The sequence below is a fragment of the Atractosteus spatula genome, chromosome 19 (genome assembly GCF_055471065.1).
Source record: "Atractosteus spatula isolate fAtrSpa1 chromosome 19, fAtrSpa1.hap1, whole genome shotgun sequence".
Taxonomy (NCBI): Eukaryota; Metazoa; Chordata; class Actinopteri; order Semionotiformes; family Lepisosteidae; genus Atractosteus; species Atractosteus spatula.
The window spans coordinates 141994-168614 of NC_142724.1; the positions used below are offsets into that span (position 1 = coordinate 141994).

The following is a 26621-nucleotide window of genomic DNA, read 5'->3' on the forward strand; positions in this document are numbered from 1 at the left end:
AGATCATTTTTGCAGGAATAATTTACCCTGTGTGCTGGAAAGGTCACAAGAAGTGTAAACGAGAAAAAGAGATTTTTTACTGTCTTGCTGATGTACTGGATTCTTGTGTAGACTTTGGGAAAAACAAGTCCAAATGGCAGAACTTGCCTAGTGGAATGTTTTGAACAGTGAGCAATTGACTTTAATCCCTTGTTTAGGTTTTCTTGCAATCTTAGCATTATACTATTCACAATTATATTCCCATTGCCTTGTACAGTGGTTAGTTTAAATTGGGATGAAAGAAATTTCTTGTAATCGATTCTGTTGGTGACTGATGGTGAGAGAGGTCAGAGGATTCGAGTGGGAGTCAGGAAGTCAGACCCTTCAGCCACCCTGTGAGAGTCTGACTCCTGACAATGGCAGGCGACCAGACAAAGAAAAACAAATTAACACAAGGACACACCTGTAAGATACTATTCTTAAGCACAGAGACACCAGAAATTCACAATAAACCACTAAGTATGTGTTGGGTAGTATCGATTCAGCTAGTCCCTGCTATGTTTGCACATGGTTTTTCACTCTCGCTTGAGTCGAGAGACTGAAGTCTTTTGAGCAGAAGAGTCTCTCAGCCACAAAACCTTCACCTCCCCAGGCCTGCGCCTTGCTTAATCTGGTTCATGTGTGAACCTTTGAACTCTGAACTTTGTCAATCATACAGTGCCTTGCGAAAGTATTCGGCCCCCTTGAACTTTTCAACCTTTTGCCACATTTCAGGCTTCAAACATAAAGATATAAATTTTTTATTTTATGTGAAGAATCACCAACAAGTGGGACACAATTGTGAAGTGGAACGAAATCTATTGGATTTTTGAAACTTTTTTAACTAATAAAAAAATGAAAAGTGGGGCGTGCAAAATTATTCGGCCCCCTTGCGTTAATACTTTGTAGAGCCACCTTTTGCTGCGATTACAGCTGCAAGTCGCTTGGGGTATGTCTCTATCAGTTTTGCACATCGAGAGACTGAAATTCTTGCCCATTCTTCCTTGCAAAACAGCTCGAGCTCAGTGAGGTTGGATGGAGAGCGTTTGTGAACAGCAGTTTTCAGCTCTTTCCACAGATTCTCGATTGGATTCAGGTCTGGACTTTGACTTGGCCATTCAAACACCTGGATACGTTTATTTGTGAACCATTCCTTTGTAGATTTTGCTGTATGTTTGGGATCATTGTCTTGTTGGAAGATAAATCTCCGTCCCAGTTTCAGGTCTTTTGCAGACTCCAACAGGTTTTCATCCAGAATGGTCCTGTATTTGGCTGCATCCATCTTCCCCTCAATTTTAACCATCTTCCCTGTCCCTGCTGAAGAAAAGCAGGCCCAAACCATGATGCTGCCACCACCATGTTTGACAGTGGGGATGGTGTGTTGAGGGTGATGAGCTGTGTTGCTTTTACGCCAAACATATCGTTTTGCATTGTGGCCAAAAAGTTCGATTTTGGTTTCATCTGACCAGAGCACCTTCTTCCACATGTTTGGGGTGTCTCCCAGGTGGCTTGTGGCAAACTTTAGACGAGACTTTTTATGGATATCTTTGAGAAATGGCTTTCTTCTTGCCACTCTTCCATAAAGGCCAGATTTGTGCAGTGTAAGACTGATTGTTGTCCTATGGACAGACTCTCCCACCTCAGCTGTAGTTCTCTGCAGTTCATCCAGAGTGATCATGGGCCTCTTGGCTGCATCTCTGATCAGTCTTCTCCTTGTCTGAGCTGAAAGTTTAGAGGGACGGCCAGGTCTTGGTAGATTTGCAGTGGTCTGATACTCCTTCCATTTCAAGATGATCGCTTGCACAGTGCTCCTTGGGATGTTTGAAGCTTGGGAAATCTTTTTGTATCCAAATCCGGCTTTAAACTTCTCCACAACAGTATTACGGACCTGCCTGGTGTGTTCCTTGGTCTTCATGATGCTCTCTGCGCTTTCAACAGAACCTTGAGACTATCACAGAGCAGGTGCATTTATACAGAGACTTGATTACACACAGGTGGATTCTATTTATCACCATCAGTCATTTAGGACAACATTGGATCATTCAGAGATCCTCGCTGAACTTCTGGAGTGAGTTTGCTGCACTGAAAGTAAAGGGGCCGAATAATTTTGCACGCCCCACTTTTCATTTTTTTATTAGTTAAAAAAGTTTCAAAAATCCAATAGATTTCGTTCCACTTCACAATTGTGTCCCACTTGTTGGTGATTCTTCACATAAAATAAAAAATTTATATCTTTATGTTTGAAGCCTGAAATGTGGCAAAAGGTTGAAAAGTTCAAGGGGGCCGAATACTTTCGCAAGGCACTGTATCTATTGCTACATTAAGTGTTCCAGTATTGCACCTGATTTGTAGTAGCAGACTCAAATTTATTACAGATAGTATTAATAAAATTCTATATTATTGCACCATTTATGGCTCCTGACTTGCACACTCCTTTATTTCTTTAACAGACAGACACAAGCAAAAAAGTGTAATGTAAGCTTTCCTCTTAAGTATTAGTTAAGTTTCAATCTATAAACAACAAGGAGATGGAATATTGAATAGTGTCCCATCAGGTTTAACAACTATCTCTTGCTGGTATTTATTTAATTTAATTTAATAATAATTTTGCATTTAGAAGGATCCTTCATTTAGAAGAACTTTTCTAGAAGGATACAAAACTTTGTGAAATAGTAGAGGTCCAGACAAGTTTTGAAAAGATTTCTGGTGATTGATACACAAATGAAATTATGATGTCAAATATTATTATAATGTTTCTTATGTCTAATGGATTTATTCAAATGTTTTAATCAGATATCAAACTCAATCACAAAATCCATGAACAAAAATAATATGTGTGAAATTTGAAACATTTTGTCAATATGAAACCATAACTTAAGTTAGTATTGGATAAGACCTCTCTGAACACTGCTGTATTTCTGCCAGTGTTGACACACAGACCTGATCAGTCTATGCAAAGACTGATATGTGATGATCATTCCCAACTTTCCAGCTGGCGAGAGGGGACTGGTGGTAGCTGTCTCTTATTAATGTCAACTTGGCAAGTTATTAATGTCATTTGGCATGTTATACTGGAGATGTTGCATTAGACCCAGCTCAGAAGAGAAAGCTGGCCACGACAAGACCACAATGTTGTGTTCTTGAAGTTGTGTCATCGTAGTCCTGCATTGTATGGTCCTGCACTGCCCTGCTAGAAAATGGACTCTTGTGGATTAGCATGCAGGAATGAAAAGGGCTAAATCAAATGTGACTGAGCAGTAGGGCTGCTTTCAATCTATACCAAAGGTGTTCTAGTGTTAAAGGGGATGCCCCTCCACATCACTTCATGACATGAAGCAACATCTCATCAGTTTGCTTGAATAAAGCAAGAGATCACATTATCTCTACATACATTATTTTCTGTCAAAGTCCTTTCTGTCCTTTTGATTTGATGTTTATACAAAGTCTTATTGAACTAATGTTGGTAATTGTAACTCAATTATCTAGCAAATTACTAAGTACCTGGCAGTTTAATGAAATCACTTTACTTTTGCTCAGAGTATTTTATCCCAATGAGTGATACTACACAAGCAATGAAACAATCTGATCTCTATTTATATATCTGAACTCTATTTAAATAACATTATGCATGACCCCAACAATCTACTGATTTGAAATGGAGGGTGCAGCACTTTCATTGTTCAAATTCCTTCAATGCACATGGCAGAAGGAATGCTTGATGGATGTGCAGAAAGCACAGCTCAAACTCTGTGAAGCACACGTCCTGACAAGCAGGGCAAAATCTCATTCACATTGGGTTAGTGCCCCCCCAGGGAGCTGCTATAAACTTCAATTCATAATGTTTATATGCGAAGAAAAACCAAGCCTGATAGAATTACCAATCCATACATTTTCTTCCAATGCAAGGTCTTGGGGGTGCTGGAGCCATTGGAAGGGCAGACACACAGACTCAAACAGACGTGCACACACTGACCTCTAGGGCCAATTTACCCAGAATCACATTAACCTGCCACTATGTTTTTGAACTGTGGAAGGAAACCAGGCCACCCAGAGGAATCCCACATGAATCAGGGGAGAACGTACAAACTCCACGCAGATTGTACCCCAAGTCCAGAATTCAAACAATGCTAACCACTGCATCCTAGTGCTGCCCTTTTTAGAATTAGGGAAATGTTCAGTTATTGCACACACAATGAAACACATATTCAAAATTGTGAAACACATCAATACAATGAAACAAGCATTCAAAATTGTGAAAAACATCAAGAAACCCAACCCAACATATCTTCTGACTGAACAGTGAAACACAAAATTCAAGAACAGGAGTCACGTCTTTGCCCAAAGGGTTGTGGGAGTGTGGAACAAGCTAACCAGCCATGTGGTCAAAGACAATACTCTGGTTTCTTTCAAGAAACGGCTGGATCAGATCCTTGGTTCAGTTAACTACTAACCACAGATGGGCTGGATGATCTCCTCACATTTGTAACTTTTCTTATGTTCTCAGGAATACCAGTTATGTTGCAACATGGGTGGAAAAAAAGTTGTATTTTTCCCTTGGCTCTGACTAATGGATGTTGTCTAAATATGTGATATGAGGCGTTCACATATGTCATGAACCAAACGTATTTACTTCAAGTGGTCAACAGTTTCTGTGGAAATTTATTTTTAGAGCAGACTGGAATGTGGTTGGAAAAATGAAACATTGCTATTTAGTTCTGTTTTTAGTTTCGCTCTCTAGAACCATGGTAATACTGGTTTCCCCTATTAGTCAGCAACTCGAGATTGTTATTGTTTGTATTAGCTGTCAACCTCAACATGTGACATGTGAGTCTGACTGACTCAGACATCTTAATCTCATTACTGCTGATTGCAAAAGCAGGTACCTTTCAGTGTAGTCCTTACAGGAATATCTGCCTATTGACTGTCAGTCAGGAACAAGGAACTGCCACTCATTAACTTAGTGCTTTCATGCTATAGTATGATGTTGTATACTGTATATATATCTATCTATCTGTTGTATGAAATATAACTGTACTATGTATTACACCATTAATCAAATGCCTTTCTATAGTTGTCAGCCAAGTAACAGATACCATTTAATGAGATGTTATAAAGAAATATAGTAGCAATATAGGAGGATATTAATATTCAGAGCTATGAAGTGAAATAATTGTTATTGCTTGTTGCCACAGTATTATCCTTCTACCTGTGATTATAAAATTAGGATAAAGTAATCCCTTCTGCATCAATTATGAATAAATAAAATTCATTTTACTGCAAATGTACCTAGATATCAAATAAATCATGCCAAGTTTACAATATGAAGCGTTACCTACTGTTAAAATGAAAATATCACAAAATATGAGGTTCTTGTGTTAAAGGAGAGTCTTCCACGCACATTGTCCTCTGTCAGAGCAAAATAAAATGCATCAGTGCCTAAAACTCTGTTTTCCACTTTATGTACTACTTTCTCTGCAACTTAGTCATATGTTCTTTAACCCACAGAAACGGATGATTTCATCTGTCAGCTGTCAAAATGTTAATCGTGAATGTGCACTAAGCATGCAGGTAATTTTCATGCAGAGAGCAAAACTGCTGATTATTCCTTCCTGGAATCTCTCATGTTGTAGCTACTGCAGCCTGAAAACAGGAACACAGAGATATCAGCTGGGCATGACAGTGCTGGGACAAATTGGTGACCCTCTGCCTTCCAGAATGTGGCTTGTTCCTCATAGAGCTTGTTTCCTGGTTTCATGCTCTGGCTAACGTTTCTCACCGACAGCCTAACATTAACTATCCCAATAGCAGCTCGACAATCTTCATTATTCAGGAACAAACACAGTCAAATATCTTCATGTTGTATTTTCATTGTGTAGCAGTATATACCTAGTTTTAAATTTAACATAGCCACAGTACAAGGTAAGCTCAAACATGTCTGCACAGAATTAGAAAGAGTATGACAAGTTTTATCACCTTCTGTTTCAAAGGTATCTTTTGCAAGGCACCTTAATCTTTTTCAAGCTTTTCTAAAAACATTCTTTGTGCATTGCAGGTAAATCAGGAATTGTGTGGGCTCCTTTCAAAACAGGCATAAAACTTTGAAAAACAAAATGCATGCATACTTGAGTATATGCTATTTGTTAAGTATAAATATAGTATTATATAGTATATAATACACTCTAGTAGGTGATTTGTCATTTGTCATTTGTACACTGTCTTATGATATTGCTACAAGAATATTTTAAGGTCTAAACATTTCCAGTCTGTTCATATGGTATTTGTATCAAGCTGCTTTCCTTAAAGAATTAAATGTAATTCAAGTAACACACCCTAGCTAGCATTATCTTGTTAAATAAGCCTTTGACAATTATGCTCCAGAGCATGTGATTTATAGCAGAGGGAGAATGGCTGTCTCTGGCAGAAAAAAACATTGAACCACAACTTACCATTGCACTGGTCGCAGCCCTGAAACCAGCCAGATCATCATTCTTCTGCCATCTGTTTCCTGAAAACTCAGGTCTGAGATTAATTGTGGCCTCATGGACAACAAACACACCTCCTCCTTTCCAAACATAGCTCACACATGAGCAGTCAAATCCCCAGAATATTTCACTGCCGAATGTAGCAGGACACACACCATCTTCCTTGTTTCCTGAAATATTTTACAGGCTTTGTAGAGACAAAAAAAGAAAACTATAACTAAACAAAGGCAATACATAGCTCTGATGTGATACAGAAAAATATCCACCAGCATCAATCACTGATGGGTAATCATGTTAATTATCAGAACCTAATTTTGACACTTCACATGCATGTACCACTCCAATGTGTTTAATAACCAAACAGTGTTATCCACTCTCTTCAAAAGGGATTGAGAGGAAAATTAGTGCAAAAAAGCCTCACTGATAAATGTGATCAAATGAAATGAGTAAGAAGTCCCCTAAGGACTGCAGTGAAATCATTTCAGTTACCTAATTATGCAAGTTTCATTTTCATCTTTGACAATGCAGGGAACCAAGTGGCAAATTGATGTACTAGTATATTAACAAGCAAAGTAAAGATTAAGAATTGCACAGTTGCACTGTGTACCATGTCAACAGAAAGGTGAGGCCCGTTTGGCAGAGGCTTTTTTCTTTAGGGGGGGGAGCACAGCTTGCAGCTACAGGACAGCCAGGGGAACAGCACACAAGCTGAGAATGAAGCCCCCTGACCATGACCCGTTCAGCCCGACAGCACACAGCTCAGCCAGCCCATGGGCCCAGGCGGAACCTCAGAACCAGGTCAATGTGCATTGGCCAGTCTTTTACCAGACTAATTCCCCACTGTTTTGTTATTCTAATTAAAGTTACACCATGTTTTTTGTGTAATTAGGGCAGGACTTAATTTTATCACTGGAGAAAAAAGGCTGCTGACCTAGATAACAGCTGTGTGTCACTTTCAGAATACAAAGAAAAGGTGACTCTCCTGCACTCTGTGGAATCACATCGCCCAAGATGAATTATCACAGTAATTTCCAGCTTCTGGGTGTGTTGAGGAAATGTCTTTTGAGTCATATTTCTTGAGGACATTTGTAAAATACATCCTGCTGACAAAACCAGTAACAGCCTCTGGCTGTAGGTACAGTAAAGGGAAAAATCAAGTCATGACACAGTGATCTGCCGCTATCCCTTTCTGCAATATGCTCTTATTAACAGGATGCCCTCTGCTGTGCACTTGGTCACACTGCATCCCTAGAACCCTCAATCATTTGCTCCAGCAGAGGACAGTTCAGCTCTGTTCTGCACACTTTTTTCTAAAAAAGCAATATTTTGCACAGGTGCCAAATAGAGTTGCTTTTATTGACATAGTTAGTTACTCCTCTTGGGAAGGAAAACCAACCTGAAAATCTTCCACTTTCAACACTCCATTTTACCTGTCCACACGAGGAACAACTGCAGGGCTAAACTTCCCCAGGGTTAAGTTTCAGGTGATGTGCCAGGTAATATTACAAAATCCTACAATCTTTAAATTGTACCTATACTTAATGGACTTTAATGCAACGTTTTTCGCTTTCCACCATTTACAACTTTATTAACCTTACAGGGAACTACACATTTACGTTTTTGTACCTTAACTAAGTCTCAACATTTTGTGATTATGATAGAGACACACTGGAAACACAGGTGAATAAGTGATGGTGCACTATATGAAAAAAGTGTTCTTTAGATCACCAAGCACACAAACAGATCCATGCAGAAAACTTTAACATGTAAAACAACAAACTGCTGATTAACTGATAAGTAAACCATACGTTTCAAGCACTTGGCAATGTGCTTAAAGCCACTCCATGACATTTCAATACAGCGTGTAAGCTGTAGAAAGGCAGAGCCACAATTTTTGTGAACAAACTTATGCAATTTCTTGGACACCTGCATGTCCCATAATCTACTGACTGACTGTCCTACCAGGAAAAGCATGGGTCTCTGGAACCACGCAAATTAGAAAGTGAATGTGATACCCTCTAGCACAACCAGAACAAAATGAATCAATCTTGACCTTATTACAAACTTTAGAGTTAGGCTTGTGCTCTTCCAACAATAAACTGTGGCTGCTGCCACAGACAACAAACGTAGGTGACATATCGGTTTCTGATTCATGGGGATTCTGCAGCAATTCATCTGTCGCTTGTCAAGCAGAAAATAGATTTTTTTACAATACAAATTGTTCAATAAGAAAAATATATTAATCTTTGCAATTTATCTTTGGTATCTAAATGATGCTATATAATTCAAAATTATAATCTTTTTTTCCCCAAGTTTGTGGAGAAGAATGTATTATAGGTTATTGCATATTATGTCATGAAAATACATATCACATTCTTCTTCGACACACTCAAAGAAGGCTCCACAGCCAAAACGATGTGTTTCTTTTCTTCTCTTTTCAGCATGGAATAAACCTTTACTTTTACTTCTATATCATATGTTACATAACCAAAATATGTATCATAAATATATCATAGGAACAAGTAATAGGTTTATTCCATGCTGAAAAAAAGAAGAAAGAGAACACAACGTTTCAGCCGTGGAGCCTTCTTGTCCACCTGAAGAAGGCTCCACGGCCGAAACGTTGTGTTCTCTTTCTTTTTTTCAGCATGGAATAAACCTATTACTTTTTCCTTTGCAGCCTACGCATGCTGACGCAGCTACCCACCTAAATATATCATATGTTATTGCCAGCTCTTGGGATGTAATATTTTAAGAGTTGTCATCTGCACATGATTTCCTCACAAGACATGGGGGGAATATTTACTACAGTAGGGACATCCACTTCCACTTTGCCCAGGGCAGGCCATATGTAATGAGCCCTATCCTCTAGTGTTCAGCCATTTCAGAGTATTGGCTGCTTTTAGGACAAAACACATCTCCCAGGCCACAGGTGGCAGTGGGGAGGTGGGACACAGAAACAAAAAATGAAAAATCATCTTAATGTCCAGTGGTGGACAAAATATAATATCAAAAAGTATCAGTGTTTCAAGGCTCAGAGCAGGCAGCAGTAATCTGTGCTCTTCAGCTGACTGACGTGGGGTCATGGCTGCAGTGAGTTATAACCCAGTACCAGTCCCTATCCTGGAGACCTGAGCATCACATACAGCTGGACAGCTCAACAAAGACAAGGAGAGGGAAGGTGAAAACAACAGAGGCTTCAGGCTTCATAGTTCATTCATGCATCACAGAGCAGAACAGTGTAATGAAACAATTCTCCAGAACTGCTTGGCAAGGCACAAAGAATTCCTCACAAGACTTGGGTAGTGATTCCTTTCAGTAAATTAATCATTACAGTTAGACAAAATCTTTTATTTCAAAAAAGCCTGCTTCCATAGAAAAGAAAGCTCTTCCATCTTGAAAGGCCTTAAATTTTCCCAGAAAAACACTGAATGCATAAAGTGCAGTGACAACCTTGCAGCAGAAGGTAAATACGAAGGTTTATACTTATAACTTTCTAATGTTACAACTGTAAAATCACATCCCTTCAGAAAAAATGATTGTGCAACATCTCACAAATATATCCACTGACCATCCATACCTTTAGAGTTCTCTCAAACTGGTCTCCCTGCTTTTTTTGGGAAAGGGGAGGTCAGGGGTTAAGTGGGTGTCAGAGAGGGGGTCTGTCTAGTGTATATCCTATCAACAGAGACCTGCACTGTCCTCAGAGTGGCAACAAGGGGGAAACAAGTGTTAGAGACCAGCGTCATTGTAAGTGGGGCTGGTGGGCTTCAGGATGCTCTGTGCATTCTCTTCTACTAGGGGGCGCCATTTGACCTCCCCAGTCAGCAACAGGTCCTCACCATCCAGTGAATCAATGTACTGCATCTAAAAACAACAGAAATAATGACAAAATTGTCAATCAGGAACAGAGAACAGTGGAGTTAAAATACAGTGCAGTGCTGTCTTGTATGTTCAACAGGCTTACAGAGGAAGTGTTGAAGCATTCTACATAAAATTCACAGTTTCTTATTATAATCTTTAAAAATACATTCCAAATGCCAGAGTATCCAGAGGCTACTGAAAGGGGAAATTCTATAGCAAGAGCAATGTGTACAGATACCCCTACAACAAATTGTAATAAATAATACAAAATGTAGATTTACACAGCTCAAACTCTTGCTTTTGACAGCAACACTCTACCTTGGAAGCTAAGCTGGACCTGGTCAGCACTGGGATTAGACACCCTTAAGGAAAATCATGTCGATGTTGTAAGTTTTGTTAGTACTTTCTAACCCTTGTACAGCATGGTGACCACAGATACTGTGTCATCTTTTGAACAAAACATTAAACTGAGGTCCTTACTACTTGGTCATTAAAGATCTCACAGCACTGTCCTGGCTAAATTGCACTAATTTTCACAATCTGACTCTCCTAACGTTCCCCCTTTATTCAGTAAGTGAAGGGATTTCTTACTCCTCTGCCTGAACTGCTGTAAATAGGACTGCTGGTGCAGAATGACTATACATCAACCAGGGGAGAGCTGTTCTTCAGAGATTGATAAAGTGCACCTTGTCCTGTATGTCAAAATCTTTAGGGTAGCTAAGGATTCAAAGCTCTGTATACATGCAAGGAAATAAAATAATAATAAACAGTTACATGCTAGTATGAGTTTAGTTTAACAAGCCTCTAGGAGTCAGTACTCTCCTGCTGAATCACCAATCAGGGACAATGTCTAGGTTATATCATTCTCCTCCTGGAATAAAGTTGACCAAAAAGATTTGGTCAGATCTATAGGAGTCCTTAAGTTTTAATTAAAGAAGCTGCATTAGCTCATGGAAGGAGTGTTTGATGAACGTAATTAGTGTGAGTAATGATGCAGGCTGGTGCCAGCATACAGGCCTCTGTACGTGATTTCATTACTACGGCCAGGGCTGTGATTTCCTCTCCTGTAGTCTGTCATCAGGCACTGCTATATTTTATGTGGTGCACCTGCAGTGAAACCACTCAGAATGTGATTAAATGCTTGTTTTGCACTCAGTTTTCTTCCTCTGTCTTTTTTTAATTAAGCCTCTTGAAAATGCTGGAAAAGGCATTTTTTCCTCTGCTTTCACAAAGCCTGCAATCCTTGCAGATCTCATAAATTATAACAGCCACTTGTAATGTGAGCCCCAGATGGCTGGTACCTGTGAAGCCCTGAGCTTCAGGACTGAGAGGCAGAACAAAAAGCCCAGACTGGCAGCTCTGCTCCTGCATCTTTCACTGCACTACCCAGCTCAGCTTTTCACCCTTCAGAGTAGAAACAACCACTGCCCACAGCCATTTTTAATAAAATATTGATGCATTTTTAGCATAAAAGAAAAAAGAAGAATCTTGAGGGTTGAGGGACCCAAGAGTGACAGTAAAAATCATCCAATCATCCTCCTTAATGAGCCAATTACAAACCACCCTCTCGCAGTGCGTGCTCACCAGCAGTCCAGTACTGTGGCTTTCCCCATTCTGACAAGCTGCCACACAGCCCTCACTGCTTGTTAAACTCTGGTTGGTCTAGTTGGTTCAACTTCCCAAGATTAAATTCATATTGAGTTTAAAACGTTAGACTTTTCCTTGCTGGTCTGGCATTGTTTTGGAAGGCTTGTAATGAACGTGTACAATGCTCTGAGAATTAATCACGACTGTCGTATGCTGCTGCCATCAAGGCCTGAGCGGCCAATCCTTTGTGATGTGTTTTGGTTACGTTTTCCTTTCTGGAAGCCTGGGGGACAGCAGGAGAACAGCTCCAGGAAAGCTTTCCTGTGGAATCTTTAGGAACATATGGCACAGGCTTACGCAGCCTGCAGGTGTTTCTGTACCACTGATGTTTTCAATCAAAGAGAACATGAAAATATACAACATAAAGGGAACTTCTTCTAGGGGCGGTGGAAATTAGAAGAGATCTGGCTCTGGGGAGGCAGGTTCAGCCAGTGAGGGCTCTCATATTACCATTTCCTGGGTATGAGGCTGGAATCCCGAGTCTGAAGCTGGGCCAGGCATGCAATACCGCCTTAAAAACACACTAGGACCAGGAATAAACACTGGAGTGCCAGACGAAAAGAAATCGTTAAAATGCTAAAATGCTGTTTCCCCTCCCAGCACTGTGACCTGCTCACCCCACACTGCCTCTTGCCCTGCTCTCCTCCATTCTGGTGTCCGCAGAGGAGCCCACTGCAGAAAGCAGTGCTGCGAAATGGCCCAATAATAAGTGCCGAGCTCCTCTATGGAAAAGAACAAGACTGCTTCTGAGCATTTTCTTAGCATTTTCTTGCTCTGTGTATCCCTTAGCAACTGAAGCAACAAACAGCACAGCTGGTCACTTTGTTCATATTTAAACCATTAAATAAGCCAGCTTTATTCCTATGTATGTGACGATACGAAAACAGTGCTGCACGTGAGCGGCTTGGTGCCACTGCCCACTAATAAAGTGTTTTTTTTTTTTCTGGTGCCCATTCCCTGCTGGTCAGGGCAGTGTGCGGCACCCAGGGCTGCCGGTGGTGACTCTGGGGTCAGCGTCGGTGGCAGCTACCTGTTTTCGGACGTATTCCACCATCAGCTCCAGCTGCCGCGGGTCCTCGCACTGCCTGTTGAACAGGTTCCTCCAGAGCGCGGCGGCCAGGACTCGGTCGTCAGACAGGACTCCCTGCCGCGTAGAGCCAAACGTCACAGGTTACACACAGGCTGTGAGCAAATACGCCTGGACCGACCATCTTCTCTACTCTCACACCTGCTAGCCGAGACCCTGTTCTACTTCCTTAAGAGTTCACAGAAATGTGTAACATTTACCATACCTGGTCAAGGTGTGAGCAATATTGTCAAGGTTACTGTCTTCACAGATCTCAGACAAGGTAAAACAGAAATTCTGGCCACAATCATGAAAGGAGCATGAGTGTCATACCTCCCTATTCCACAATGGGACACATAGACAAAGACCAGTCTTCAATCAGCAGAGCAAGGAAGAAAGAAAACAAATCGGAAGCACAAGTGAAAAAGTGTGAAACTAGCCAGGACAAGACATAAACACAAGCAGATTTTGCTTGTTTCCCAGGACTCATAGCTCTTCCATTCAAACGCTCAGAACATGAGCTATAAATGGTCTAACCCTCTAGGATGTGCAATGTTGATTGCCTTTTCTATTCTCCTTCAAGAAAGTCACCACGCACAATGCTGGGATATAAACATGCTTACCTCATCATAGCCAAAAATAGCAGCGTAGAAGTTCTGTGTCATGGCCCTCATGCTCGCCTTCAGGGCGACGGAGTCGATCTGTAACACGGGAGAGAGCCGTCACGCGAGCACAGCGCCACGCAGCTCAGCCAGGCCGGGCTGCAGCCGCAGCGGGGGGCACGTGCTGGTTACACCACTGTTTTGAATAAACAGAAGACGACTTCTGCATTGCTGTGCTCTTTTAATCACATTTTCCACGTCAAACTTCGGCTTATTTTTTAGTAAAATAAACATTATTCCCCCAGGCTGGTGCTTAGCATCATTTCCTGTGAGTGAAATGCCTGGTTGGGCAGGTCAAATACGACAGCAGTGCATGTCTTAATGTGACTGTTTATTGTGCTTGGCACAGCCAGAGTGATTAGCATGTCAGGGTGATGATTATTTTTTACTGTTTTATTCTTCTTGTGAATATTATAATTAAAATATTAAAATTCGGGTTGCATGCATACTTTCTCTGTTTGCAGACAGATACAAGCAGAAGGCTGATCCAGCATTGCCACTGAAAAAGAACAGCAGTTGTTCAGCTTTTCCATGATATCAATTAAGCATCATGCTTAATGGGTAAAGGAAAAGAGATAAGAAATTACTATTTTGCTTGCTAAAATACCTGTAGTTTGATGAGGTGAGATTGCAAATAGCAAAACAATCAAATCCATCGCCACAGAAATATTATGAAATTTACAAAAATATTAATCAAGTTTAAAAGGTCATAATATCACTTCAGATGTGAAAATCATAAGAGCCAAGCACCGTGGCCTGGAGAGAGCTATTTAATATATCACATCACCAGCAGGGGCAGAAACTGCTCTGGCATTAATAGATAATTTACCATGAGGATATCATCCAGCTGTTTCTTGAAAGAAGAGTAGGTTTTGATCTCAAGAACATGACTGGGTAGTTGTTTCCAGACTCCCACAACCTTCTGCATAAAAAAGTGCCTCCTGCTCTTGGTTTTAAATGTGCATCCACATAGTTTCCACTACAGTGCTCCTTGGATAATGTTTCACTATTGACGTCTACTGGGTTGACTTTGTCTAAACCTTTGAGGGGATTTTGAATATTACAAATCCCGTCAAAGTCGTCTGTTCAAAACTGAAAAGGTTCTGTTACTTCATCCTGTCAGTGTTTGGACATTCTCAGAAGTCCGAGAATCCATAAAAAGCTATTAACTACCACTTTCTATTGTAGTGTCCATCATTAAGAGGTTCAAGGCCACAGGAAGAGCCAATACCATGATGGGAAGTGAACAGAAGAAATGATAATGAACTTTCAAGGCCTGAAGTTCCAGATCTCCCTAGTCTAGCATCATAGCGATACCACATCTCAAACACTACCATTCGACATCAACTGCATGAATATTGTATTCATTGTTGCAAAGACACAATTCCTTAGGATCAACACAAAAGCGTAGTATGGATTTACCGAACTACATCTCAATGACAGCAGGGATCATGTCTAACGGTCAGATGAAACAGAAATTGAGCATTACAGACATTCTCACCAGCATTCTGTTTGGACCACTGTGACATATGGAGGTGGCTCTATTTTGCTTTGGGAGAGTTTTGCATCTTATTGTCCAGGTGTCATACAGTAGCTAGAATTGAGGAAACGATGAAATCAAGAACTCACCAGAACTCTCTGCTAGGATGCTCAAACTGGGTTAAAAATGGACATGCCAGCATTTTAATGGTCCCAAGACCAACAAAGAAATGGTTAAATTAATACAAATTATCACACCTCACACATCTTAATCTTTACACATCAAATACATTTCAATTTTTGTGATCTGAATTCAAGAAAGCAGTTCACAAAAAAAAATGAAATCTTACTGAGCTGGAGAAATTATGGATTTTTGAGCAAATGTCAAAAAATCTTTTAGGAGACACGACCTTCTAAAATATTACTGGAAGCACTTTGTGGTGTGATCAAAGTTAAAACTGGATGCACAAAGTACTGACTGCAAAGGTTTGAAAAACTGAGGTCTAAGTATTTTTAAAATACACCATTCTGTGGAAAACAAATGATGTTGCTTCTTTCTGAGCTGTCTTAAAAAAGCTTATTTGCAATTTATTCCAAAAAAGAAAAAATATACCACAATCATTTTCTTCCTACAGAACAATTTTTCAGTAACTTACAACAAAGATATGAATACATACTGTAGGGTACACGATGCCTTCCGTAACATTGTTTGTCTCTTTTATCGCGTTCCCATGTAAATTATGTCAACCTAAACACTTCCACCTTTTTCAGAGCAGCTTCCTCTAACTCTGCCTTTCCCATTTTTTAATTATAGATTATGGTTTTGCTTCCCGGTTTACCAATATGCACTTGCCTACATAAAACACCTTCTTTCAGGTGTTTGACCGCCTTGAATTTTACCTAAATCTTTTTTAATTTCATTCACCATCTTTTGGTACAGGAACACACAACCTTGTTGCTATTCCACTACTCCCCAGTGCCCTGCTGACAGCCATCGCAGGAGTGAAGGAAGTAGCAGGGGACAGAGGGAGAGCCCCCTGTGACAGATGGAAGTCAGCTTCTCATGGTGGACAGACAATGTGAGGCCCAGGCAAAGCAGGTGAATGAGTGACAATAGCATGTGATCACAGACACCACTCCTGCTTTCCATCTGTTTGGAAAGGACTTCAAAGTTCCTCAACGCAAGCACTCTGGCAAGTGAAGCAAGTACTAATGAGTATCTCCTGCCTGTGAGAGACTCCTCATAACACAATGAGCTCCCTCTGGGAGGTCCGGGCAATGGTGAGCTTTGCTATAACTGGGGCTGGCAGTAAAACTTTATAAAACTGTAAAATATTTTACAGATTGGCCCTGGACCTCTTGTGTTCTTTGCACAGTGAATCATTGTGGAGCCATCACACAACATGAGGCTCTTTTACATGTTCTGTGGCTGTGTGTGTGTTTGTGATATGAGAACATGTTCCAACACATGATGGACTTTGTTTATGATGGGTTTACTACATGCTGAAGGTCTTGGTTACTCAACAACTCTACTCAAATTTTTACTCATCTTCTCTTTATCAGATAAAAAAAGTCTCTTTTTCAGCCGATTAATGTACAGTTTCAGCAGCATCCTGGGTTTTGATAACTTCAGGCAAATGCAAACCAGAAAGATACGACAACTATGGTTGTAATAATTAAAAAAGAGGCAGAGAAGATAGCTGAGCAAACATGATTACACTTGAAAGCTTAATCCCCAATGAAAACAGAAGTGGGACAAACAGAATTGAACCCCTTCAGTCTTTTGATTATTTTTGAAAATCAATTTGTTTATTCAAAATCATTTAGGGTCTCTAACACCCAACTGCATTCAATATCTCCTGAAGCACCTGTACGTAATTAGAAACCTGTTCATAATTACCAACATGTGGTACAGTTTCGCCCCAAGCATGGCAGGCACAGCTCTATCCAGCAAAATATTTACTATGCTTCACAGATCACACAGAAATGGTATGGAAGACAGAATATTGCCCTTTCACTAGTAATTAGTGTCATATCTCACTTCAGTTATTGCACAAACAGAATAGCCCCACTGTGCACATTACCTGGCACAGCTTTCCCACGCCATTGAATTCTCTCACGTGAAAAACCACAGTACAAATGGAAGAAGTGACCAATGTTTTCTTTTTCTGCACAACCAAAAAAAACAATTCTTTCACAAGTACCATTACTATGGTCCTATGCTATCTCCTTTAGTAAGGAGCACCTTGGAACTGAAGACAGAGCTGCTGTAGAGAAATTTAAAACACAAGACATGTAAGACTGGTACTCAGTGAAGAAAGACAACATCTTTAACAACCAACAGGAATGTGATCATGAAAGTGTTCGAATGAAAGCTGACCACTACCAACTGAAGAGTGCTTAGTTAGTGTGTCCCATGATTTATATTGTGGTTTAAGCATTTTGATTTCTTGCAAGTAGTCACCACAAGTTAATAAAAGAAGGTGTTTTATTATAGGCCAGAGATCTGTTTTTTCTCTTTAAACTGTACAACACAGCTACAATGTCAGTTCTCAAATGGCCACTTCTAGACTAGGGGGACAAAGTTTCATGTACCATTCTTAATAAACAACTTTTCCTTTCCAAAGGTAAATTCATATCTAAAACCACTTCTTCACAAGCTTTTACACATAGTGAGCCGTGTCCTTCGGTTTGAGGGAAAGGGCATCATTTTAAAAAATCTTAATCTGAACTCCAGCCTATTTATAGTAAAAATTTAAACTTGAAACAAAACAGCAACAGTGCAGTCATAAATTGTAATCTGAAGTTAAGAAATGTTTCAAAACAATTAATTTTCCTACAAACTGTACATATTCCAAAATGTTTTTTTTACTTACCAAGCATTTGTGATGTCCAAATTTAATAAAAATATAAAAAAAGAGGCCAAATACTAAATATTTGCCATGACACAAATCATATTACTTCTTTCAACCCGGGAGAAATAGAAGTATTTATCAACAACAACAACAATAATAATAATAATAAACTGACATGCTAGAGAACTGATGGCTAAGTTTTTTAAGTGCCAAAGTCTTAGTAGCTCTGGAGGCTCTAAATTACGGGTAATATAAACAATGGTGGTGCTATGAAAACCTCTGCCTGCCATGTCCTGTTACGTTAACAAGGGTCTCTTTATAACAGTAACCTCTCCTAAGTCAGGGAAATTACAGGCTTGCCCTCATTGTGCCCTCAGGCAAAACGGGTGGAGAGCTGGAAAATGAGGCAAGCTGTGGAGCTCAGCAACCAGCAGGCGCTGCCAAGCCCCTGGCTGATTTGCGCAGGCTTCACTCCAGCTGGTGGAGGACATCAGCCGACAGTGGACTGCAGACTCCACACCTGACGGCAGGAGGACTCTGGACTGAACAACACTTCCCCCTATTCCAGAAGGAGCTTCTCACTGTCTTTTTGAGATAATGTCTTCGGATACAGTGCAGGCAGAAGGCAGAGTGGATCGCAAACATTCAAAAGTCAGTTTAAGGAAATAATTTACAAGGTGCACATTGTTCTGCTTCCATCGAAGCAATTATTTGAAAGTCCTGACACCAACATGAGGCCAAGCCGTCAGCAGACCCTAGCTGTGACAGAACACGTTTAGCGGGAAAGCTCTGCACCACACGACGATGCACATCTGCTGCTCCCAGGGTGGGAGAGATTAACATATTCAGAGCTACATCTATGTCAACAGCCTGGACTGTGCCATCCTCTCTCCCTTACCCACAGAGCATTTCTCTTAATGCCAGGCTTCAATAAATAAATGAGTAAACATATGAACCAAGAAAATCATGGCTTTTTAAATAATTTCTTTTAATTCCAATTTATCGTCCCCAGGAGATCATCGATTTGGCTTTGGCAAACATTACAGCATGGAAAAGAGACAGACAACAGCACAGAAACACTGGTGATTTCACTGCTCAGCTCCTTCCCTCTCCACTCTTTGAAATTGTCATGAATCCAATTAAAACTAAAATCAGAAAATAACTACAGTGCAGCTGCCCATCTCTTCCATACGTATGTATGAGTACTTCTATGCTGTACAGTAATGATTTCAGGCAAAAATCCTTTCAGGTAAAAAAAAGTTATGATACTAATAAAGACAAATGCAAGAAATGCAGAAAAGCTGTTCATAATGATTTTATCACTCACTGTCAGTCAAGTTACAAACAAATATTCTTTTACAATTTTGATATACAGCCTATAATATCCTGCCATGTGACATACTCTGGTTAGGTTTTGATTTAGAGGGAGTTGGAAAATAAGCATGATTTACTCTCTCTGGGGGTAGCAAGTTTGTCAAGTCAGTCTGCCGAAACCAGCAACTCTTTCAAGACATATTACAGTTGAATTCTTTGAGAATCTTTTGAGAACTCTTTGCAGCATTATTAAGTATTAGCACAAAACATGGAATGCATGGAAACATAACTTTGAGAACTTTACAGTTCTTTGTAGTGCCTTGTCACCTTGGCAGGAAAGCATGATAAACATGCTTTAGGACCCTTCTTGCCCTATAGATAAGTAGCATGAGCACAAAAGACATGCTGAGCAGGCTGGCTTCGGCTTAGAAAGAGCACAACAAAAGAGAAATGGCACACCTGAGACCCCACACACACTAAAGAATTCTGAGGCGTTTCTTGGGAAGCTAGGCCCATCATTCCTAATTTTATCCCGAGGCTTGGTTCAGGAAAGGTGACCAGTCCTTGTGAAAATCATGTGGGACCTTGGAGATGGAGGAGGCTGGGAGCTGCATGGCCTGTTTTCACAGCTGTGTCAACGCCACCATCCTCACTAACTCAGCCAGCCAGCCCACTCAGGTCCTCACCATGCTCTCTACTTCAAACACGCCCAGCTCTCTGTTCATAAAACAGCTACGTAATGAAAAAAAAACAGACCGTCTTTTATGCCCGATGTATTTTCAAGTAATAAACATACCCAGATGAAAATGTACCCAGAAACTTGTATTTTTTAACTGCAGGATCGAAACCTGCTGCTCACAAACACAAGTGCACAATCTGGATACCTAGTTATCTGAGCTCTTGCTGGTCTTCTGTCAAGAGTCCCTGTACAAGCCGACCAGGTGCTGCAACTCACCCCCATTATCTTCCCGCGCTGCTCCACATCCTCCCACATGGAGTGCACGATGTAGCGGCACATGTACTTCCCCGCACGGCCCTCCTGTCTCATTCGCACGAGGCACATCCTGCAGGAGGACAGAGCACAGTGGCCTGAGCATCACAGCACTCCACACCGCAAGGGAGCTGCCTTTCCACTGGGATTCACCTCAGGCTGTTGTTGCAGGATCTGCCATACTGCTAAGTGACTAACAAATATTTCAGAAAATAAGAGTAAAACTAAACCACTTACGAATTAAATGTTATACACCTGAACCTCAACAGACCATTTCCATAGGGAGGAGCAAGAAGTTAGAATTGTGACAGTGACATGGACCCTGGTATAGACTGCAGAAGCTGTTTATCCCATAACTGTTAAGACTGCAGAACAGGAGTACAACCAGGTACAGTGCACAAACAATCTGCGATGAACAAAACCGGTGCATATCTTTCTGATCATAACATATTAAATAACTAATTACTGCTTAATTGTTACTGATAGCAGTCTTACTGATTAACAGGGGCATTATGTTGGAATGTTCTCCAAGATGATTTTCTACATGTAAGTAGCCATGACTGCAAAATTCCTAATACAGTATTATTTAATAAATTATTATCCTGTGTTTTGTTTTTGCAATAAAATCACTGCAAACAATAAATTATTTGAAACGTATTTTCTTTTAAATTAAGAAATTATTAAGTAAAAAGTAAAATGGAACTTTGCTATTCATTCCACTCAATGCAGTTATTGAGATGTAAGGCTACAAATGGGGGTTTTCTGCCAGAGCAAAAGGCATTAAGGACTTGCGTCTGTTGATGATAGAGAGTTCTAAAAGGGAACCTGTAAGGTGTTTGGCAAGAAAACAGCTATAATTTAAAGGCCTGCTCACAGGGCTGGGCATGACTGGTGCAGTCCTGGAGCCTGAAGTGTCCAAGCCCAGAGCAGAACAGGAGGGCATTGAGGTTTGTCCTGTCTCTGGATCACTCACTGGGAGGTGGGAGAATGTTAATATCACAGCTGGGATTAAAGATTACTACAGCTGTCAGCTAAAATCACTCAAACCTTGCTTTACGCAAATGTGGAACTTTTCCCGTCATGCAAATGAAAAGCAAACTTTCAGCTCTGAAAGCTGTGAAATCCAGTAACAAACCTGTCCCCAGGTGTTTGGACTGAGTTTGCTGGGGAGTGACATACATTCTCAAGAATTAAAAGCAACAAGAAATGTCATGAAAATACAAGAATGTCACTCCAACAGCACTGTGGTTTTAGATTTTTCCAACCTCACTTAATATTTATTTCATCAGTGATGCCAAACTATCTAATAGATCAAACTAATGCCTCAGTTTTAAAACAGTGAAAAATATCCAGACAGGTCACTAAGACAGTAGGAAACTGTTTCAGCATTTGAATCAATGTAGTTAAAAAAAGCTGAAAAAAAACAGACTCACCTCAGAAAATAACTTACAAACCAAGCTCAGTAAAAATAAAAAGAAAGGTCTATAATTGCAAAGATTAGAAAGTAAAAACTATTACTGCGTAAGTTGTAGTAGTTCAGGTGGGCAGCTGTGTCAGCATGCATAGGCTGCAAAGGAAGAAGTAATAAATTTATTCCATGCTTGAAAAAAGCATGGAATTCTTTTTCTTTCTTCTTTAATTTCCGCCTGGAATAAACCTATTACTTATTACTGTGTTAGTTTGAAACGATATTAACTGCATATTATTGTTTCACTGGTTCTTATTCTGCTATGGATCCTACTTAAAGAATACTATAGCTACTTATTTTAAATACTACCCATCCATTTTCTAAAAGGTCTATATAATACAGGGCTGTGTGAGAGCCAGGGGTATCGGAACAAGCAGCAGGCACAAGGCGGGATAAACCCTAGACAGGAAAACCGTCCATCGCAGGCATATTTCAAATGCTCATGAAGATTAACAAGAATCACATTAATAAGACCAATGAATCTTGTCTCGAAGGAAACATGTATGAAGCAAATTATGTATAAATGCCACTGTAAAAGATGTCCGAGCTCTGCACTCACCAGACATGGAGCTGGGCCACAAGAAACCAGGAGTTGAGTGTGTCTGGGAGGGAACACTCTGCACACAGAAAACCAGGGGTCAGTCAACCTCCTCTTCACCTCGGACTCAACACAGGCCACATCCTCTAACACACAACGCACCACTCAGCACTAATACTCTTAAGCTTGATGAGATGGAAAGTCACCAATTTATTTATACATCAAAAAGCTGCAGGAGTTAAATTCGTTCTGCTAAACTACATCTGAGAAATACTGCAAGGTCCTCATTTCAGTACTGAGGAAGTTCAAAGTTTGCTTGGGCTGGTCTTTCCTGCATACTGATGCTGATTTGCCCTGGTCTAGAACAGACAGGGTTTCCACAGTTCAGTGCACCTGTGTACAGGCACGGACTTGCCCTGGTCAAAATGTGTAAGAATTTCTGACATGCCTGGACCAGAAGAAACAAGCAGAAGTACTTTCTACAGAGTTCAAGCTACTTTATGTGTCCTGTGAAAACCTCAGTATAGGCTTTCAAACAATCTCAGAAGGATCCCATCTCTCATTTTAATTCACTTTTAGGAGAATACTATTTTTCACCATTAATCACGCAAAAGTTGATTCTCTCCTATTTAATAATGACTAACATTTTAAAATCATGATGATCACCCACTGATCATAACATTGGCGAACACTTACTTTCAAAAAAGTCATCATAGTTAATTCTTTCCACACAGCAGGTGTACATGCGCAATGCAGCAATCTTAATTTTCTGTTGAAAAACAATGAAAAAACAAACAAAACTTCAATTTATTACTGTGAGTATTAATCACCAATAGCTGGAACAGATGAGGCCTGGAATGGGCCTCTGAATCTTGAGTAATAAATATGCTGACACACTGCGGTTATTGGATGAAAAGCAGCTTAAGCTTAACCTTCAAGAGAATTTGGTCTTTTTTATGTCACCTTTGCTACACTTTGAGCATTATGAACACATAATTCAAATTCACACGTTATAAAAAGCAGAGGGTTTGGCTTGCACCAACAATGCCATAATGAGGGAGGAATGTGCATCATGGATAAATTACACTCTAAGCCAATGGGCAAATAACTGAGTTGGCTGATCCTCTCTGAGCTCAGCCACAGCTGCTCTGTATAATGTTATTTCATGAGCTTGTGCAACTCTGAATCTGTAACTCTACTACCATCTTCCTCTGCACAGCTGTGCGCCTGCTGTTGTGGCTCGAGCTGGGGACACTGCGTATGGATCGCCGGTCACAGGGAGGCAACTGGTGCCGGCTGAAAAGGTACAAGGTTTCCACTATAAACTGGCAACTACTGTACCCTCACAGGACTTCAAGCATTAATGTGAAATTCCAAGACATCATGTGTGCCCTTCCACTGTAAATCAATCTCTTGCTACCACACATTTTCCCATCATATCTCTCTATTGACTTGTCTTTTCATATATGAGCCCTTTGTAAAAGAAGAGTTGAACCACTGGAGCACAACCTGGCTCACTCACAAAAGATTTTCATAGACATAGAAGTATGCAGCATGCATCCCCAGAACTGTAAACACTGATTTCCACTGCCAGAGTAAGGCTACAATGCATAATCATGAAGTCTGGAAAGTAGGAAGCAATGAAAAAGGGAGCAACTACATATCATTCGGCATTTGAGTGAAGATTCCTCTTAGCCTACTGATGCGACAGGCTCAGCTCAAGTATGGCTGCTGGCATGTGACTGAAGACAAGACCAGAAGGGCAGGTAAGCATGACCCAGAGGAATGAGAAGTCACACACCTACTGAGTCAGACAGTCTAGCAGAGGGGATGCAAGATCATTTACCCATTTATTATATTTGAGAGGACCAGTGAATCCCATGGCTTCTATGAGTCTGGTGAAAGCTCCCACTTCTTCCTCTGACGCCTGTGGTGTCTGTTTTACTGAGAAGAGCTGTGCGGGGGGAAAAAAGTGCATTACAGTGAGTGAAACAACCACACCACAGCAGCAGTGCAACACTACAGGACCTTATGACCCACAAAATACCACTTGCTGCACTCTCTGGAAATCACAACCTTCTAACATCTTTTCCTGCAGACTGTATCTTTCAGCATCTTACAATATCGTACCTCTACAGTGCTGTGAAATGTCCTGCTCTGAGACAGTGGCCAGGAACACAGCTCCATTCTCCTGTGAACTTCAAGGGTTCTGGATAAACAAGCTCCCATCTGCCGGGTCTAAAACATAACGAAAACAATAATAAATGTTTCCCAAAAGTGCAGCGAGTATAATACAGCAGCAGCCCATTTTGTGCAGAACATGTTCAAGAAAACACCTATCTGATTTTAGAGTACTCATCCCCAAATTAGTACTGTCACTTAAACGTGGTTCGGACTGCTCCCTCAAGCACATGGCTGCTACAACATGAAGGAAACCTAACAAAACACAGAGCACAATGCATGTTGGGTGTTGCAGTTTGTCGGTAAAGTATGTCAGGCATTGTCATGTTTACTTGAAGATTAAATATGAGTGCTGCAATACCACATAGGAAAGTGTCATATTAGTAAGAAGCTGCATCAAAGTCGATTAAATTAATAACAATTAATCCACAAGCAAGTATACAGCTACTGTAAAATGGAGTTTCTATTTTAAATAGTATTTATACATTAATATTTACATCTACTATCAGTCATGACTGTACTAGAATAAGGAGATCAACACCCATACTCCTCCTCTCCTGAAAATTAATTTGAAACTAATAAGCAACACCAAGCTAACAAGCTGTGATGTCTTCTGAGCTGTTAGCTACTGGCAATGGTGAAGATCTTTCTGAAAGAGGATGGTGATGTGCCATAGTGATTTCCCTTAGCCATCGTAGTGTTCATTCTGCCATGAGCGTGGTCAGGGCAACCAGACATTCCGGATAAGAACCAACACAGAAAGCAGAGGAGGATTTCTTCAGACAATGCGGTGCAAATCAGTCATAATCGTCTACTTGCTGTTACAGAATGACTACACGTGAATTCCTTCTACCACAGTAATGGATACAGCATGCAACTGAGCTTAGATCATTAAATTTCTAAACATTTAAGCTTCAGAATACAGCACTACGAAAACATCAGCCTTAACAACATAATTAAGCACCTTATTTCAGACCCCAGAACCTTGTGTTTTAAGAGCGCGTCTTGAATGATATTGGAAATTGCACACGATATTAAACTTCTACTCCTTATTTTGTGATGATTGGAATGCTGTTGGTAGACAATAACCTTGCACGCAAGGATTCGCGAGACACAAATCTTGCCACAGAACTTCACTAACAAACTCTTATTAAATTTAGGGGACTGAACACTACGTCACAAATGGGCTACTTTAGTCTCCACAAATTGAGATATTTTCGTCATTTTAGAGAAAGTTTCATTATGGAGCCAGTAGGTAAAATGCACTTAATAAGCGCAACCTTCAAAGACAACAAATTCAATTAAATATATCCTGTCACAAGGCAAACTCATGGCTGCAATGTCTTTCCTACAGCTAAGGTATTTACCTTGACAAGCGTCCCGCAGTGTGAAGTTAAAGAGACGCCGCTCCTTACAGCAGATTGCATAACTCGCCGATACATTTTCCTCTATTGAAAAATAATCTTGCCAGATGAAAAAAAAAAACTTGGAAGTCGAAATATTATTTTGTGATCCAACCTGCACGTTTTGTAATCCTTCTGTCACCGCCCCTCCTCCGGCAATGTCAAAGGAACCCGTCCTACCGCGATATCCGCCCGGCCAGGAATCTGTGTCTATAGCAACGGGTCCGCCTGCAGACTGAGAGCACACGGAGGACTGCAGTAACCTCGTCAAAACAGCATCGTTCTGCCAACAAAATTAATATCAGACCGTCAAATGCAATGTTTCAAAATAAATAAATTCTGGATTTTCAACGTCAATATACAATATAAAATTCAGCCGTGAAACTGCATTACTGTAGACACCAAGCATTAGACTTAATCATTAGTCATCCATTTGTTCATTTTTAAGGAGACATCTTTGCATTGCAAACATGAAAGAAACACAGATATTATCCTTCAAACCCAGTGAGGTTATCAATATATTTAGCTTGCAGGGGGCATTGACTCCTCAGCCAAACACGTGCACCAAATGTCTGAGCCTGTGGTTCCTTATGTACTGAGCAGGATTATCAATATATATAACTGCTTATCAATATCTTAAATATAATTTCACA

General features: G+C 40.4%; 1 protein-coding gene across 1 annotated transcript; it reads right to left on the reverse strand.

The window, feature by feature from the left end:
• Nucleotides 1-9835: 9835 nt before the first annotated feature.
• On the reverse strand, nucleotides 9836-26122 carry uqcc1 (ubiquinol-cytochrome c reductase complex assembly factor 1). Its single transcript, XM_088937094.1, has 9 exons — nucleotides 25933-26122; nucleotides 24515-24622; nucleotides 24231-24338; nucleotides 23081-23153; nucleotides 22406-22463; nucleotides 20343-20451; nucleotides 13701-13778; nucleotides 13042-13155; nucleotides 9836-10367 (listed from the first exon to the last, which is right to left on the reverse strand). Exons 1-9 carry the CDS (start codon nucleotides 26005-26007, stop codon nucleotides 10233-10235), a joined length of 858 nt encoding a protein of 285 aa, XP_088793220.1. The 5' UTR covers nucleotides 26008-26122; the 3' UTR covers nucleotides 9836-10232.
• Nucleotides 26123-26621: the final 499 nt, after the last annotated feature.

What these genes read in the sequence shown, in the direction of transcription:
- uqcc1 (XM_088937094.1), bottom strand. Translation starts at nt 26,007, where the DNA reads ATGTATCGGCGAGTTATGCAATCTGCTGTAAGGAGCGGCGTCTCTTTA. An exon ending in ACTGCGGGACGCTTGTCAAG is followed by an intron (nt 24,623 to 25,932) that starts GTAAATACCTTA and finishes GTTATGTTTTAG; the next exon opens with ACCCGGCAGATGGGAGCTTG. An exon ending in AGCGCGGGAAGATAATGGGG is followed by an intron (nt 13,779 to 20,342) that starts GTGAGTTGCAGC and finishes CCCGTGTTACAG; the next exon opens with ATCGACTCCGTCGCCCTGAA.